This window comes from Fringilla coelebs (genome assembly GCF_963513975.1).
Source record: "Fringilla coelebs genome assembly, chromosome: 10".
NCBI classification, from domain to species: domain Eukaryota; kingdom Metazoa; phylum Chordata; class Aves; order Passeriformes; family Fringillidae; genus Fringilla; species Fringilla coelebs.
This window is the reverse complement of record NC_140036.1, coordinates 2,352,626-2,368,111: the sequence shown is the minus strand read 5'-3', so window position 1 is coordinate 2,368,111 and position 15,486 is coordinate 2,352,626. Positions and strand designations below refer to the sequence as shown.

Sequence of the window (15,486 nt, the reverse complement as noted above, 5' to 3'; positions counted from 1 at the left end):
GCTGGACATCCCCATCCAGTGGAGCCTCTCTGCCTCCTCCTAAGGCCAAATGAAATCACTAATGTGAAGACGAGCTGTGCATCAATAGCTCTGCAACCCCAAAAGCTGCACTCCAAGCTGCTGCTGAGGAAATACAACAAAATCAGGCATCTGGTGCCAGCAAGACTAGAACTCACCCATATGACATTAAAAAGCTCTTTTATTGAACAGCTCTAAGCAGCACTACCTGCAAAAAGTGTTGTTAACTGTGAGATTAATAACATTTCCTGGAAGCTTGGGCAGTTTTCATGGTATTGTTTCAGGAGCTGAGGTGATCCCATTGCCCCATCAGCAGAACTCCCTGAATTTCAGGCCATTTATGCAGTAGGTAAAGAAAAATTAATAGTACTATTTAAAGGTAAAGTCATGCTTGAAACTGAGACACAATATGATGATTTTTTTAATCATGTCTTGCATAAATTATGAACTCTGCATTGATCACAAGGGTAGTTAAGCACATGAAAAGGATAAAGTGGGAGGAGGAGACATCTTCTTGATCTGTGGGCTCAAGTGAGGTTGTTTCCACTACAGAACACCAATGATCTGTGCATTATGGTCTGTAAAAGTAATACTTGGCTTATTGAACACTTACTTTGTTTGATACTTAAAAGAAACTTGGGTATGCACCACAGAAATAAAGCTCTATCTTTGTAAAATTCTGGTTAATAAAACCAAAATAAAAGAAAATACTGGGGAATAAAACCAAATGGCTCTAACTGACAACACAAGCATCCCCCTTTTATATATTTTGTTTTGCGTCCTGTTACTCTTACTGCTGTTATTATTAATCCACCAAAATATCACACTTAGACTAAACCAGTTCCCCACTAGGAAATTTCTGCTATTAGTATAATCCTCAATGCTTCCATCAAATTTTGCACTCTCTTACATGACAGATGCAGAACTCTGCTCTTGGGAGTGGCCGTGGTGAAAATAAAGAGCAGATATAGCAGCCAGTGCTGTCACAGGGAGAGAGAGGGTGCCAAGCACTAACCCCTGTGAAGGGCTGGATTTCAGAGCTTGGGGATTGTGCTCAGCAGCAGCAGCAGCTACGTCAGGTCCCATTCAGACATCAGTCTGAGCAACCACCATTGTCAGGCTCTTCTAAAAATCCTGATTGTCACCTTTTAAAGCAGGTGAAAATCAATTAATTTTGAGCTTATAAAGGAATGCCTTTGCTGCGGCCAACCTTGGCCACACACACAATGCCTTTTGCAGAAATGCACTGCCTTTTCTTCCTATTTAGTGTAAAAGCACTTCATCATCTTGGTTAGAAGCTTGAAGGTCAGGCTTATTTCTTTAGATCTATTATTTACTACTTGAATTTCCAGTTCCACCTTTCTGGCTATTACAGCTTCTTTTCCCGACTCCTTTTCACAGTAACTCCGTGATGATGAGTGTTGATAAAGTTAGGAGGGCCATGATTCTAAGTGTCTGACCTTCTTCAAGATCTGATAATGGATACAGTTTTTGAATCACAGGTCATCTCAATTTTGTCAGTAAGCCATGTATTTACAGTGGCCTTCAGACCTCCAGGCTTACTGTGCACTGCAAAATGGATTTTTCAGAGAACAATAAAAGTAGGAGAGCCATCCTTAGCCTTTGCTTAGGTTAGGAGGGATTCTGGACTTTGGAGAGAATGTTTCTCCACAACATCTTATGCACCACAGTCTCTAAGAGCTTTCCTGCTCTGTAGCATTTCCTGATGTTTGTATGAAACTGACAGTTATAAGCATCCAATACAAACTAACCTCCTTTTCACTTGCAAGCTACATGGAAAGGGCAAGAAAAATCCATATCTCCTTAAACTCTCCCCACCTACTGAGGGCTATCCAGTCACCTTTGCAATATTGTTCAACTTACAGCTCAAGGCACAGTGCCAGGTTTTACACCTCTGCCTCAAATGCTACTATGCTGTGGTAGGAGCTGATTACAGCACGCCTGTCACAGCTGTGTCAGTGCCAAGGCACACCAGTGTCTGCCAGCCTCCTCCAGTGGCTGCTCTGAAATGGAGATCTCAAAATGCCTTGGTCTAACAGAAACACTGCCAGAGGTACGATTCCTGCAATTCCAGCAGCTCAATGCTCCATGCAAACTGCTGAGCGAGATGCAGAGAAAAACGTGTCAAACACCAACTCCTGGCTCCAACAGTGCCTGGAAAACTGAGCAGTGACTGGATCCTGAGCAGAGGGAAGCAGGCAGGTTTCACTTACTGTCAAAGCTCCTGTGCTGTGCTGTTAGGGTGGCCTGCACAGCGCGACCAGCCTCTTTCATCATGGCTTCAAATTCACTGCGGCTTTTGTTTGCAAAGTTCTCCTCCATCTCGCTGGTGCAGCAGGTGTAGCCTTGTGGGCAGATTCGCAGGTGCTCCCCTGAAATGAGAGAAAATGCAGATTAATGGTCAGGTCTGGAAAAGGGAGAATTAAAAATATCTCAGCTCCCTGGTAACCTGGATCCGCATCAGGTCTTTCTGTCAAATTTACCACCTAATTTGAGTTCTTCTGCTTTAATACAGGCTGGTATCAATGCAGGCACAAATTTTCTCACTGTTGACTGGGAGGGAAGAAAAAGCAAGGAAAAAATAATTTGGAACAAGGAGAAGGGAGTCTCCTGCTCAAAGTCTGTCCTAGAATCCATCTTTGCCTAGAATCCCAGAAGACACAGAAGTCTGATTAAATGACAGCTGTACTCATTAGACTTAATACGTACATTAGCACAGCCATTTGAAACTGCTTTGTAAGGAAAAAAAGAAACAACTCCAAAGTGCTCCCTGCCCTACCAAATATAGCCTGAGAAGGCATTTCCTTAACCAGGAAGGTGAGGCTAGTGAGAAGTTTTCAGGAGACAGAGATGTGATGAATGTCAGTGGAATTTGGGCAGCTAATACCCCTCCACTTGTATTGAAATTTTTAGTGAAAAATTTATCTCCTGGAAAGAGACAAGATCGCCCCAAAAAAGGTTGCTCTGACAATCACTGATTGAAAATCACCCTTTGCTATAAGGAAGAACAGGAAGGTAAGAGGACTCAGAAGTCAAATTGAAAAATTCTCCAGTACGGAGCTTCTCCTGCCCTCTACAATTTCTTTACTGTGGAGAAGCAAGTACTTGCATAGGCAAGTCAGCAACATTTTAAAAATAATTGCTCAAGTTCTTATGAGTCCTTACAAAGACACATCCACCTGCAAACATACCTTATATTTCTCCTTACCTAAACAATAAGAATTCATTTGAATGAAATAAAACATTTATTAAAAAAATTCAATAAAATATCCCTCTTGTTCCAAGAATGTTCTGAGATAAACCAATTACCAAGCAGTTACCATGTCTGAGATAATTAATTGGGACTGCCAATGATTTTGCTGGCACTTCTACAGGACTGCTGTCCTAATGTCACAGCTGAGCCCAAACAACTTTAAAATTTTGTTTTATCTTGTGTGTCTAAACAGCTTCAAATCCTGAACCTGCACAGGCTCCAGAGTTTTCCATTAAAGTCCTTAGCTACTTCCAGTGTAAAGCTCTTAGCAAATGGGTGGTAAAGGGTCTCTGAAAGTGGACATGTGTCCTACCCTTGTGAAAATTATCTCATTAGCAGCCTTAGACCAACTGGAGTGTTCTGTAGTTGATGTATTTTAGGCAGAAACCATTCAGGATGAGTTTGCATTGTGCTGGCCCTTGGATTCCTGCTCACAGATGACCCTTGAGCAACCTCTGCAGGGTGTGGGGTGATCCTGCCCTTGGCAAACAGGTCACCATGGGCACCTGCACTGCCAGTCCTCCTGTCTCTGTGACAGAAATTGCTGCTCACCAGCTTCTGCAGGAGAGAAACTCCCACCCCATCTCCAGCCTTGTGCTGTGCTCCCAGCTGAGAGGAGTGTCAGGGTGGTTTGTCCTGGGGCTGCCTGTCTCCCTTGGTGCCCACTCTCTGTCCCCTCCAGTGCCCAAAGCAGCAGGAAAAGCAGCCACTTGCTCCAGTGTAAAACCTCAAGAGTCAAATATAAATATCATGTGGCTCCATGCCTGCCACACCAAATGCAAGCTCAGTTCCAGGGCTTGCCTGAGCCTCTCCTTCCCTCACAAACTGGATTGTTCTGAGTCGTTCCCCAGGCTCCCTTCTGTAGAGCTGTATTTATCTGTACAGCGTCAGGCCTGCTGACATGTGACAGACAGGCAGGAAAAGGGAGCTGGAATTTTTTGACAAGACATGGCTTTGATTCCTGTCACGGCAAATTATAAAAACTTTTTTCTTGTCCAGCCTTTTCCATCCCATTTCTGCCGCCACAGGATTTCTGGCGAGAATGGAAGTTTCGTGCGCAGCGGTTTTACTGTGGGAGGCATCTGTCCGTGAGGGCCTCGATGCCCTCAGGACAAAGCGAGGCCTTTACAGGGCCTGGTCCCTCTGAAAAGCCAATCAACAAAGAAATGGATCCCAAGGGATGCCAGCCCTTTCCAGAAGTGCCTTTACCTCCTCAGCTGATGGTGAATTCACCATTGATGGTGAATTTTGGTGTGAGGCCCTGGCCGTGCGCAGAGGCCTCGCACTCCCGCCATTTCCTGTGGGGGCCATTACCCACCTGGGCTGGCAGGCTCAGGCAAAGCCTCCCACGGCCCTTTACAAACGCCCTGCTCTGGGAAACGGAGTCAAATCAGTGGGAACCCAGGGGATCTCTGATCTCCCAGCCTGCTGCCAGCAGGAGTCAGGCAGGAGGTGTGCCTGGAACTGGGAGAGAAAACATGGATGTGCCTGAAGGAGACAGCATGCGTTCACCAAAGCCGCCCTCCAGGCTGCACAGGCTGCAGAAACCCAGGGGGAAGGTGCAGGGATTGCCCCCAGGAGGAGAGGAAAAGCCCCGTGCCGGAGCTCCCTGAGGAGCAGCAGCGGGGAGAGCTGTGCTAATTAAACCGGGACACATCCAGACGGACGCTCCGTGCGCTCCCAGCCCGGGCGAGGCACAGTGTGTGTGAGCAGGATGGCCCCAACCCCGCTGCAACACCACAGCCTCCACACAGCCAGAAATCACACCCATAGCTGAAATTGGTTAATTTTACACAACTTTGTGAATTGAATATAGAATTGTTTCCATTCTTGAACTCGGAGCAGTTTCAATCCCTTTTGAAGTAGCATTTGTCTTAGCTTTCTGCAGGTGTTTGTAAGGTGCTCAGCAGGTGTTTGTGTGGTGCTCAGCACCACCGCACTCTCTCTCAGTGGGAAGCAAAGTTTTTATCATTTATCTCTGTAACTCAAACTCAGCACACACAGAACAGTCTTACAGCACTGTGAACATGCTTTGCTTTCTTTGCTTTTTAACCTGACCCACCCTGGAAACATTCACTATTATTATTTAACCTTTTTCTATTGATTCCAAAATAAATGTGCTCCAGAGCATATTTTGGTTCTCCTTATATTTCAAAGTCCCTTTGTTTGCCAACCTGCCTTTGTCCTATTGCTGAAGCTTGCACTATAAATATCTCTGGGTTCACTTGGCAGGAGACATCTGCAGGTACCTACAGAGAGCCAGAGGTGTTTTATGAGGAGTAAATCTCCACGATACAGGGTGTGTCCTCTGCCCACTGCTGTGCCACACAACTTCTCCCTGTACAGCTGACCTGTTGCTCATCACTTGCTGGACAGCACGTGCTCCCACCCTTGCAAGAGCTTTGCAGAAAGCAGACAGGCATGGCAGTAGCAACCTGGCAGCAAAAGGAGGGCTGCTCAAATCTCCCTGAAGATGATGAATAGGCTTCCAGTGACCAAGGCCAGCTCTGGGTCACGCCCAGAGAACCCTGGATTTACAACACATCTGTAAGTAAGAGAAGATGCATCTTGAGATGCTCTGAAAACAATCAGCTTGCCCAAGCCTTCCAGAGTCACAGTGTGAGGTTCAATGTGGGTCTCTCTGGAAGAGCCAGCTGTCCTGCAAAAGCTGCAGAAGCTGGGGTGGGATGTAACCCACCAACTGCATGGTCCCATGGAAACAGAAAACGGGTAGAGCAGGCAGGAAAACAGCATCAAGGAAATATCTCATTTATGATTAACTGTCCTGGAATGGAAAGGAATGGGCAGGAGGCTGATGACAAGAGAATATCCCACTGCATAGCTACAGGCTTGGATTGTCCTTGAAACACCCTCTCAAGCTGGCTGGGTTAGCAGATCATTTTGGCTATCAAATTCATTACTGCATTTCAGAGTGCTGAATATTAAATCACTTGACCACTTCCCACTCAGGGATGGAGTTAGGGCCAGGGTCCCTGCAGGGGAATAACCCAGCACACAGCCACCACTACCAGGAGCTGAGACAGGGCTCAGCTCTGACAGGGCTCAGCTCCCTGCTTCTTCTGCTGTGTGTTCCAGCCTCTCTGCCCTGCCCATGGGCTCCCTGCCATGGGCTGTGTGCTGTAACACACAGGAGCTCAGCTAGCTGTTCCCAGGAAAGCTCTCCAGCTGTTCACTGCTCCTGCCTTTCACCCCACCAAGGAGGCTCTGGAACCAAGACAGAAGGGCAGCCCCAGGGGTGTAAAATGCAATACTGAGAGAAGAGTCCTTGGCTCCTTTTACCATGTAAATGGTGCTATTTCTATCCCTCTCACAGGATGTTGGAGATTGAATTAATTACAATGTTTGCAGAAGGTTTGGGGTTATGTGGCTGTGTCAGAGTATCTAAATGCAAATTATTACAAAATCATTTCTCCCAGAGGTTAATTTATTTCGGCTGTGATAAATCCATCATAATTCTTCCCTCATATTTGTAACCCTCCTCCCACTCGCTCTCCAAACTGTTCCAACAGCTCATTTCATGCTCCTAGCCTCAGTCCAGCCCCTCATGCCAGGAACAACTCCAGCCCAAGCTCCCTCTTGGGGGGTTTCTGAGTGGACATGTCTCAGGCAATCAGGCCTGCTGAAATGCAAGGCATGCCAGGGATGCCAGGACACAGCCCCGGGACAGGTGCAGCCAGAGAGCACCTGGCAGTTCAGGAGCTCCAGTCCTCTCCTACTGTCCCTGGTAAGCACTACTGTTCTGCTGGCCTCTCCCTCTTCACACCTAAATCCCATCCAGGCTAATGAGCATCACAGCCAGGAACTGAGGACAAAACACTGTAGTTTAGAATATGTGTTCTCTTTTATTTTTTTTTAAGCCATATCAGAGTGCCTACAGCTGATGCAAAATGACCCTGGAGGTGGTACAGATGTTAAAAATACCTTGCAAAGAGGTAGTGCAATGAAAGTAAATTCCTTTCCTTATGGCTCCCAGCTTTTCCTGCTTCAGGTGTTCCTGTCCTCATTCATCTTCAAATACCCATCTTCACAGAGAACTCCACGTGGCACGTGCTAATAAGGAGCTGACAGCACAGCCAGCACTAATACCATGAATCCCAGTCTTGCCTCAGATAACTCCTAGGAGGAAACAGGGGTACCCAAAAAACATTTGGACTAGGAGATAGTCCTGGCTGACCACCCTAGGAAGAGCTCTTCATGGCCTTTTCACTGAGAACCACCTGCTGGCAAGCACTCCCAAACACCTACACCCCATAACACCTGTAAGGTGTCCCCCTGTTGTAGCTGCTACCATCAAACTGCACCAGAGACCAGACTGCTCTATTAAGCAGAGTGAAAATCAGATCTTTTCCCATATTGAAAAGGCAGATGTTAGCTGTGCAGCCTGTTTCTTTGATTTGCAGTCAGCTGTTGGCAAAATACAATATCTTCTATTTTCTGATTACGTATTAAGAGTATCATCCTTTTGGCTTCAGTTTGCACATAATGTCAGGGGAGTCACAGCAGGCCTGAATATCAAGTATCATACAGCACACACTGTGATCAAAATGCACTGAACCATGTTCTCCCTGGTCCCAGTGATACTGCAGGCTGAGGACAGCAAGGTGGGGCAGGGCTGTGGGCCGGCCCAGAAAGAGGGAGCTGTTGAGTTTGTGGGGTCCCCAGGACGAGGTGAGAGATGAGGAATCTGACTCCATGTTCTCAGAAGGCTGATTTGATATGATATTATATACTAAAGAAAGAGAAGGATACAGACAGAAGGCTTAACAAGAATGAATTATAAAAACTCGTGACTCCTCAGAGCCTCAACACAGCTGATGGTGATTGGTCGTTAATTAAAAACAATTCACACGAAACAAATCAAACATGCACCTGTCCAGACCACATTCCAAAGCAGCAAGCACAGGAGAAGCAATCAGATAATGATTGTTTTCATTCTTTTCTGAGGCTTCTCAGCTTCCCAGGAAAAGAAATCCTGGTGAAGGGATTTTTCAGAAAATATGACAGTGACAGAGGGAAGCATATGGTCATGAGGAAGAGTTGTGCTCAAATGAAGTCCTTATTTTCCTGCACTCTCAGGATGAGAAGCAGAGGTGGCAGGGTGCAGCTGGAAACCAGCCCTGCCATGGACTCAGGGACATCTCGGATGAGCTGGCCTGAGAGCTAATGCAGCAAGGTGGAGAGGACAGCCACAGGGAAGCTGTCTGCTTCACCAGCACCCCACAGGAACCACTCCTGGACCTCAGCTCCTGCTAGATGGCAAGACCCAGGCTAATCTCAGCTGGCCCAAGGCCACCACAGAGCAGTGTGAGAGTTGACACAGGAGCAGGACTGCAGAGGGGGCAGGGGCTCTCTCTCATTACTGCATCCACACCGGTGACCCCACCAGCACATCCCTGCTGCCTCCTGGCCTCAGTAAGGAGAGAGGGGTTTGTCTCTGGCACAATCAATCCTGTCTCTCTGCTGCTGCTGGGTGAGTAGCTGGTTATCTCAGGGGACTGAAAAAAAGGGCATGAAGTCTTTTCAAGCTGCACACCACAGGCCTGGATTTGTCCCGTGTCAGCAGCTTTTGTAATGCCTTGCCATCTGAAGGCTGATCAAATAGCTTGTGCTATCTGAGATGAACTAATGTTTTCGTTCCAGATAAAGAAAACAAGCACCATGTTCCACATCAGTGATAAAACAGCAAACTGGAAAAAAATAACTAGAGAATATGCTTATTCTGATAAAGCAATGCACATGTTTAAGATGGGACAAAACATGAAACGTTTGTTCCCACAGCTCATCATTCAGACCAGGATTATACCAACAGGAGTGAACAACCAAGAGCAGATAATCCATAAGATTTGTTCTTTCCACTCTTATCTTTCTACTCCTACTAGGATTTAATAAACTATCAAAATACTGTTAACCAAATAAGACAACTTAATCTGGCTACTGCATGGAGTTGGCTCCCTACCAGGTTAGTGCTGTTCTGTAATTGCATTACAGTGAAAACCTGACACAGTGAATAAATACAGGTACTTCTGAGAAATGTCACAACTGGCACCTCCAGCAGAAACCCACTGATGGGTGGGAGGACTTTGGGACTGCCCCATTAGTACTGACACAGGCTGCTCAAGCAGGGAGCCTGGCAGGAGCATGTGGAGGAGGCTGAACAGCACTTCCCTCTGTATTTGCTCTGTTCATGTGTCAAAATACTTCAGGCTCCGAGGCTGTCAGCTCAGTGTCAAGCTCACACACACTGGAAGTGTGGTATCAATTTGCTTAATCCTAGACCCTGATGTCAGAGGAATTTATAAGACAGGCAAACATGGGCAAAAAAAAGTTAATTAACAGAGGAGAAAGAGCCACCTCCGTGTCCTGGAAAAATACTAAGTACAGATTAGATAAGAGTGCCTTCAGAAACGACAGTCTGCAAATCCTAATGTCATCTGTGTATGTTACAGTGGCAAACTGCCCAGAGGAAGGGAACAGAGAAAATGTCACAAGTGCTGACAACAGACTTGATTCTTAGTGAAAAGCTCTGCATGAAAGCACTTCACCCACGCACTGCTCCTTTGGGTTTTGGGAGTGTCTTTCTGAATGAAACAGAATACCCCTTCCCATCACTCTGCTGCCCCAGTTTCTCTCAGGACCTGCCTTTAGCTACATGGGCCTGACTCTGCCTCTGAGCTGTGCACACACAGCAGGAATCAGCACAGGGTGAAACAATCCAAGCCTGTATTTAAGGACAGAGTAGGAAATGCTTTATAATTTGCAGTAGAAAATATCTTTTTCAGTGGTTGAGAGAGGAATGAAAGAACAAGGGCCAAATCCACATGCACCACAAGCAGTGAAAGACCTCCAGCTAGCAGAACTGACTGAACACACTGAATCCAACGCTCCCCAGATCCTTTTCTGGGCACTGGACACACAGTGGGGGTGCTTCTGAGCAGGACTGCTACAGGAGATGGTCCATTATGAAAGGCTTCCACTGGGACTTGGGACATGCTCTACAATTAACACCCTCCAAGTAAATCAATCCTGAAAAAAGCCTTCAGTCTAAACTAGACCAGTTGCAAGAATCATGGAGAAACACACAGGGAGTGCACTGTTACACTCTTTCCTCTCCCCTTCCCCAGAAACTTTTAAAATGAATCTTAGACAAGGGAAGAATTATCTTGTCTTTTCACATAACACTTGTGGGGACCTATTGAAGTTGTGTGTCGCAATCCATCACTATCAACCTCTTTCAGAGCTGTCCTGAGCACATCAGCTTCTCACCAGATGTTTGGTTCTGTTTTTTCTTCTTGGAACAAAGAGTCTTTTTATCCTCAGTTTGCTGCAATCTAAAATAAGATCAAACTGGAAACCTATCACTCTTATCAGATGCAGCTTCACTGCAGGCTTCATAACAACATAAATATGTTATTACATAAGAGGCAAAGCAATTCATTAAGCAGAATCTTTTTTACTAGCTTCTCAGAAAAATATCTATTGGAGAAACTGTAAGCTCTTCCTCATGCCTGGCAACTCACTGCCAGTAGGATCAGACTGCAAAAGGAATCTGGGTAGTAAACTAAGATTAAAGATGTAGTTCATACTAAGAAGTTTAAGAGCTGAAGGCCTTTGGATTATTCTCCATTAAAAAACCCCAAACTTTGGGGCAATAATTCATATAATCCATGTCTGGAAGTTGAGGAAGGGACAAAACCAAAAGGCTTTTCCAGTTCACCTGCAAAAGCTCTGCAAGGAAAATAGTGGTACTGCACTTGGGGCTGGTTTGAGATAGAGACTAAAGAGTTTCAGCAAGCTTGAAAAACTACTTCTCAAGAATGGGGAGCGCTCATGGCTGGTCCCAGTCATTTCAGTGCAAAGAACAAACCTGTATTAACCTCTCCTGGAGAAGTCAGCAATTAGAGAACATTTCCTTTCAACCCCAGCAAAACTCAAGCAGTTGATGCTGGTGTGAAAACCATGAAAATCATCTCTCTGGGTTTCAGCTGCATGCTCAGCCCTGGGCTCCTGGAAGGCACTCCCTGTTCCTTATCCCTCTGCCACCCTTGCAGCACACTGGGATGAGCAGGGTGGACCACACCAGAGGAGAAGGCTGGGAAGGCTGCACAGGGCACAGGCCACTGCTGCCCACCCTGATGAGCCCCACTCCTGGCTGCCAGCTCACCCAGGGGAGCTGCTCTGTGCACACAAGGAGGTTCTTACTCTCTACCAACTAAGATCTCCCCAGGGAAAATCAGGAAGCTAAAAAATCCCTCAATCATTATGTCTGCTGGTAAGAATGAAATTGACTCCTAAATTTGCAAAAAACCTTTTTTTAAACTAGTTACTAAACAAAGTTTTTGGACATTAATCTGATTCTGAGAGTTTGCAAAACCAAAATGTCTATGCCTGAAAATTTTTAAGAGGTTAGGTTAAATGAAGCTCATTAATCTGAAATTCCATAGACGTATGTACACTTACTGAAGCTAAAAATAAAAATATGCATGTCTGAATTGTCTAAACCCCACAAATTCATGATAATCCTTTTTTAGATTTCTGTAAAAAATTAAGAGACTTCACCTATGAAGAGTTGTTGACTTATGCCATAAATTAGAAGTGCTTATACTTCCTCTAAAACTCCTTGCTGTATGTGTTGGCAGGGATGTGGGAAGGTGCAGGATTGGAGGGGCAAGTTCTGGTTGCTGTGGGCTTTTTCACTTTGCAACTTGAAGCTTTTTTCAGCCCCAGAAATGCTTGGCTCTCCTTCAGCTATTGCTTTGCTTTAATTGTCTCATGAATGTTTTGGCCAGCAGTAAAAGTGCCAAACTGTGGAGCCCTTCCCTACAATTTGAGGCACCATGAAAGCAAACGGCTTTCAAATACGGGGTCATCCTGTGGGAACACAGAATTGCAGACTTGCAGTTTGACAGAATGGGTGCAGCTGATGCAGAACTGGGGTGGACAAGGAGCAGCATCCAGGCTGGAGCCTGCAGAAGCTGCTGTGTGAGAGATCTGCAGCAGAAGGAATTCAATATGCTGCCTTTCCCTTCTGGTTGCAGACGCACAGAAGTGAAACCTGTGCCATTGCTCTTCTTTTTATGCCTCCATCTGATCTTCCAAAAGCAGATTACAGAAAGCTGCCTGTAAACCTGAAGATGCAAAGGACATCCCTAGGGACCTCCTCTTCTGCCCTTAAAATTAATCCAGGGGTGAGAGGGGATAAGGACATCAGTCTGGTCCTGCCAGAACTGCTTCACAAACAGATCTCTGTTTCCAAAAACATCAAACCATCACCTTTCCCCCCTACACAGAGAGGTGGATCCAGAGGACCAGGTTTAAACTGGCATGAACATTTAGAACTCCAACACCCTGCTAGATCTCAGTGTGGCTTACAGTGCATATGCCCAAAATTTTACCATAGAAATGTATTTTAGGCAACTTCTGTTTGAAAACTTAATGGAAGTGTAGCTGTTCTCCCCTGAGCGTCAGGAACAGATGACTAAGAAATGTTGCCAGTATCTGTCTTTCAGTGAGATTAGTGTTGGGTTTGTGTGGTATCCTATTTATAACTTTGACAAACAGCTCAACCAATCATTTCATACTTAATCATAGCTGTCTGCCCAGCTCCCTTCAGAGAAAAGCTTTTCAAAAACTATGTGCCAACACAATATGAACAAAAAGAAGCAAACCACAGTCAAGAAAAAAAAGATCTTGCTCCCCAAACCAGCAACAGCTATACAGAAAGCAGGTCTTGGTAAATCGTAAGGCGTAATTAGAGCGTCATTATTCATGGCACTGCACAGCTATAGTTAGTCAGTGTTTCCACTGTAAACCCTTATTTTCATAGAGGTTTGCAGCTCAGCTGCAAGGAATTAGTTTGTGATGAAATTTGGCAGTAGACATTTTAGAGCAAGGATTTTTTTTTTGAAACTGTTTAAAGATCTTTTTTTTCTGCCCCCACTTTTGATTCCCCTCTCACTTCTGAGGCTGTAGAAGTACTTATGAAAGAAACAAAAATCACTTCTGTGTGCTGTTTGATGTTTGGTTTCTGTGCATGTCTCTGTGTGGTTAATGGGACCAAAAATATCAATTTAGCAGGTGATTTCGAACAGAAAGCCTTAAAAAGTTGTAGTTTGATTCCCATAACAGTTACAACTCAACTTTCCTCTGGATGCAGCCATGAACATTTGTATCTACACTGTTAACTTAGTACAGTAAGGAACACTGACATCCTGAGTAAACCTGCATACCCATCTAATGCCAAAGATGGGTTTACATCTCATGGGATAGAGCTGTTGGATTCCTTTACAGCTTTTTGCTTTGAAAGAATATTTTCCAGGGATTATAAGAGATTACTTTTAGCTGGACTCAACCCTAGGCTCTGTGTTCACCTGCCTGTTTCCCCTTGCCTGACACTTCCATTAGGGCTCACATTTCAGCATGAACAAGAGGTATTGTGGGGACTACTCAAAGGAATCGTGAGGAAGGGAAAGGGACAGGAGAAACATCCCTGCAGGACATTTTATCCCAGACAAAACCCAACAGAGCATTTCACAGCATTTTCAGCTACTCAAGAAAAAGACTGCTGTTTGCATTTTTAAGAACATCAGAGGAATGCATCTACTCTTTTCCAACTAGCTTTGGCTGAAGCATCCTGGGCGCTCAGCGTGCCTGGGCATGAATGAGATTTGCTTTCACACATATGGACCACACTCCAGAAAGGTACAGCAGCCCCTGGGCACCATGCCTGGCTGTCACTGCCTGCCACAAACAGCGTGAGAAGGAGCTGCCTCAAGTGCAGTCCCAGCTCTGAGTGGGGCAGCAGTTACATAGCTTGAAAAAAATGAGTGCAAAACCATGAGCTGGAAGACTTACAAGCCTCAGTCTGCAACTGGATCACTGTGAATGGCCTGAGTGTTCACAGCAACATCTTTGGTGCACAGTTTCTAAAGAACAGAGTAGCTCTCTAAAGAACAGACTAGTTTATCCAGGCAATTTGATTTTCTGGTGAAACAGATGGCACCATTTACCCTCACCATGCTTCAAACCTTCTTTTCCTGGACTGTGATCTTGGCATATGGGAAACTGGGCCACCTCTGAGCTTCTCACACCTTGCAAGGTCCATGCCTTCCTCAGAGCTCCCCGTCCCAGCACTAATGAGCTTTCCCTTGGACAGCCTGGCAGAGTGACAAGGATAAGAGTGCTTGCAAGGTACCTGCAGAATTCCTGAGGGCAGCTGCCTCCAAGCTCCCTGAAATCCCAATGCACTCTTCAGAGAACTGGAACAGCAACACCAGCTGTCTCTGCAGATACCCCGCTACCTTGACCACTATGATTTGTGAAAGCCATAAAAGAGAAATTCTCCCTTTAGAGTGAATGTGCTTTATCTTTGCTAAAAATTGCAGCAAGCACAGTATTTATGTTGCAGGAAGGAGGATCTGAACTCCTGCCATGTCTTAAAAACAGAACAAAGCAGACTTTTTTACCTTTACTGCTTGAATCTGCTTTTCAAGGTGGTACTTAGAAATTAAGAGGCAAATGAACTCAGTAAGATTACTCGTGTACCTTGAATCATTTACAGGAATGTTAGCCAGGGCTGTGCTTCAGAGGGCTGGATCACACTTTCCTGCTGCAACCATTATTAACCTGACATAACATGTTCTAGAGGAAGAGATGATAACGATGCTGTAACTGGTCTCCCTAGAATATGGTTATGATTAGGGAATATCTTTGAGAAACTGTCACTCATTAAGCACTCAGCTAAATGCAGAAAGACTGCTCAAGGAAAAGCTCTGCACTTTCAGGAATTTATAACTTGAAAAAGGTCCGTTCTCAACATTTTGGTTATTGGGTCTTTTTTGCTTGAGTGTTGCTAAGAAGTGGCAGATTCACATTAAATGCAAACTGCAGGGATTTTTTCCTTCACCACCTTTCCCCTGAATGCAAGCAATAGGTCTTCTACACCCACCTTAGAAGGGCCAGTCAGTGAAAAACACAACTTTTAAAATCTGAATTTAGTTCTCCTGATACTATGTATCCAAGTAAGAATGCTCTTCCCACCTGGGAAAATCCATACTGCTTCAAAATGCACCAGGTCCCAGGTACTTGGTCTAAACCCAGGATCCCAGTCAAAGCAGCATGTTCTTCTTTTGATCCCTCTGTTCTCTTACTCACTGAGATGCTTTTGCTCTTGAATA

The 15,486-nt window shown here is 45.2% G+C and overlaps 1 protein-coding gene across 1 annotated transcript in view; it reads right to left on the bottom strand.

Moving 5' to 3' along the window:
* GPC1 (glypican 1) overlaps window positions 1-15,486 on the bottom strand; it is a 202,285-nt gene that overhangs the window by 97,150 nt on the left and 89,649 nt on the right. Inside the window, exon 2 of the mRNA XM_084212374.1 lies at window positions 2,253-2,411. Within this exon, the coding sequence (XP_084068500.1) occupies window positions 2,253-2,411 (159 nt within the window). The remainder of the gene's footprint in view (window positions 1-2,252; window positions 2,412-15,486) is intronic.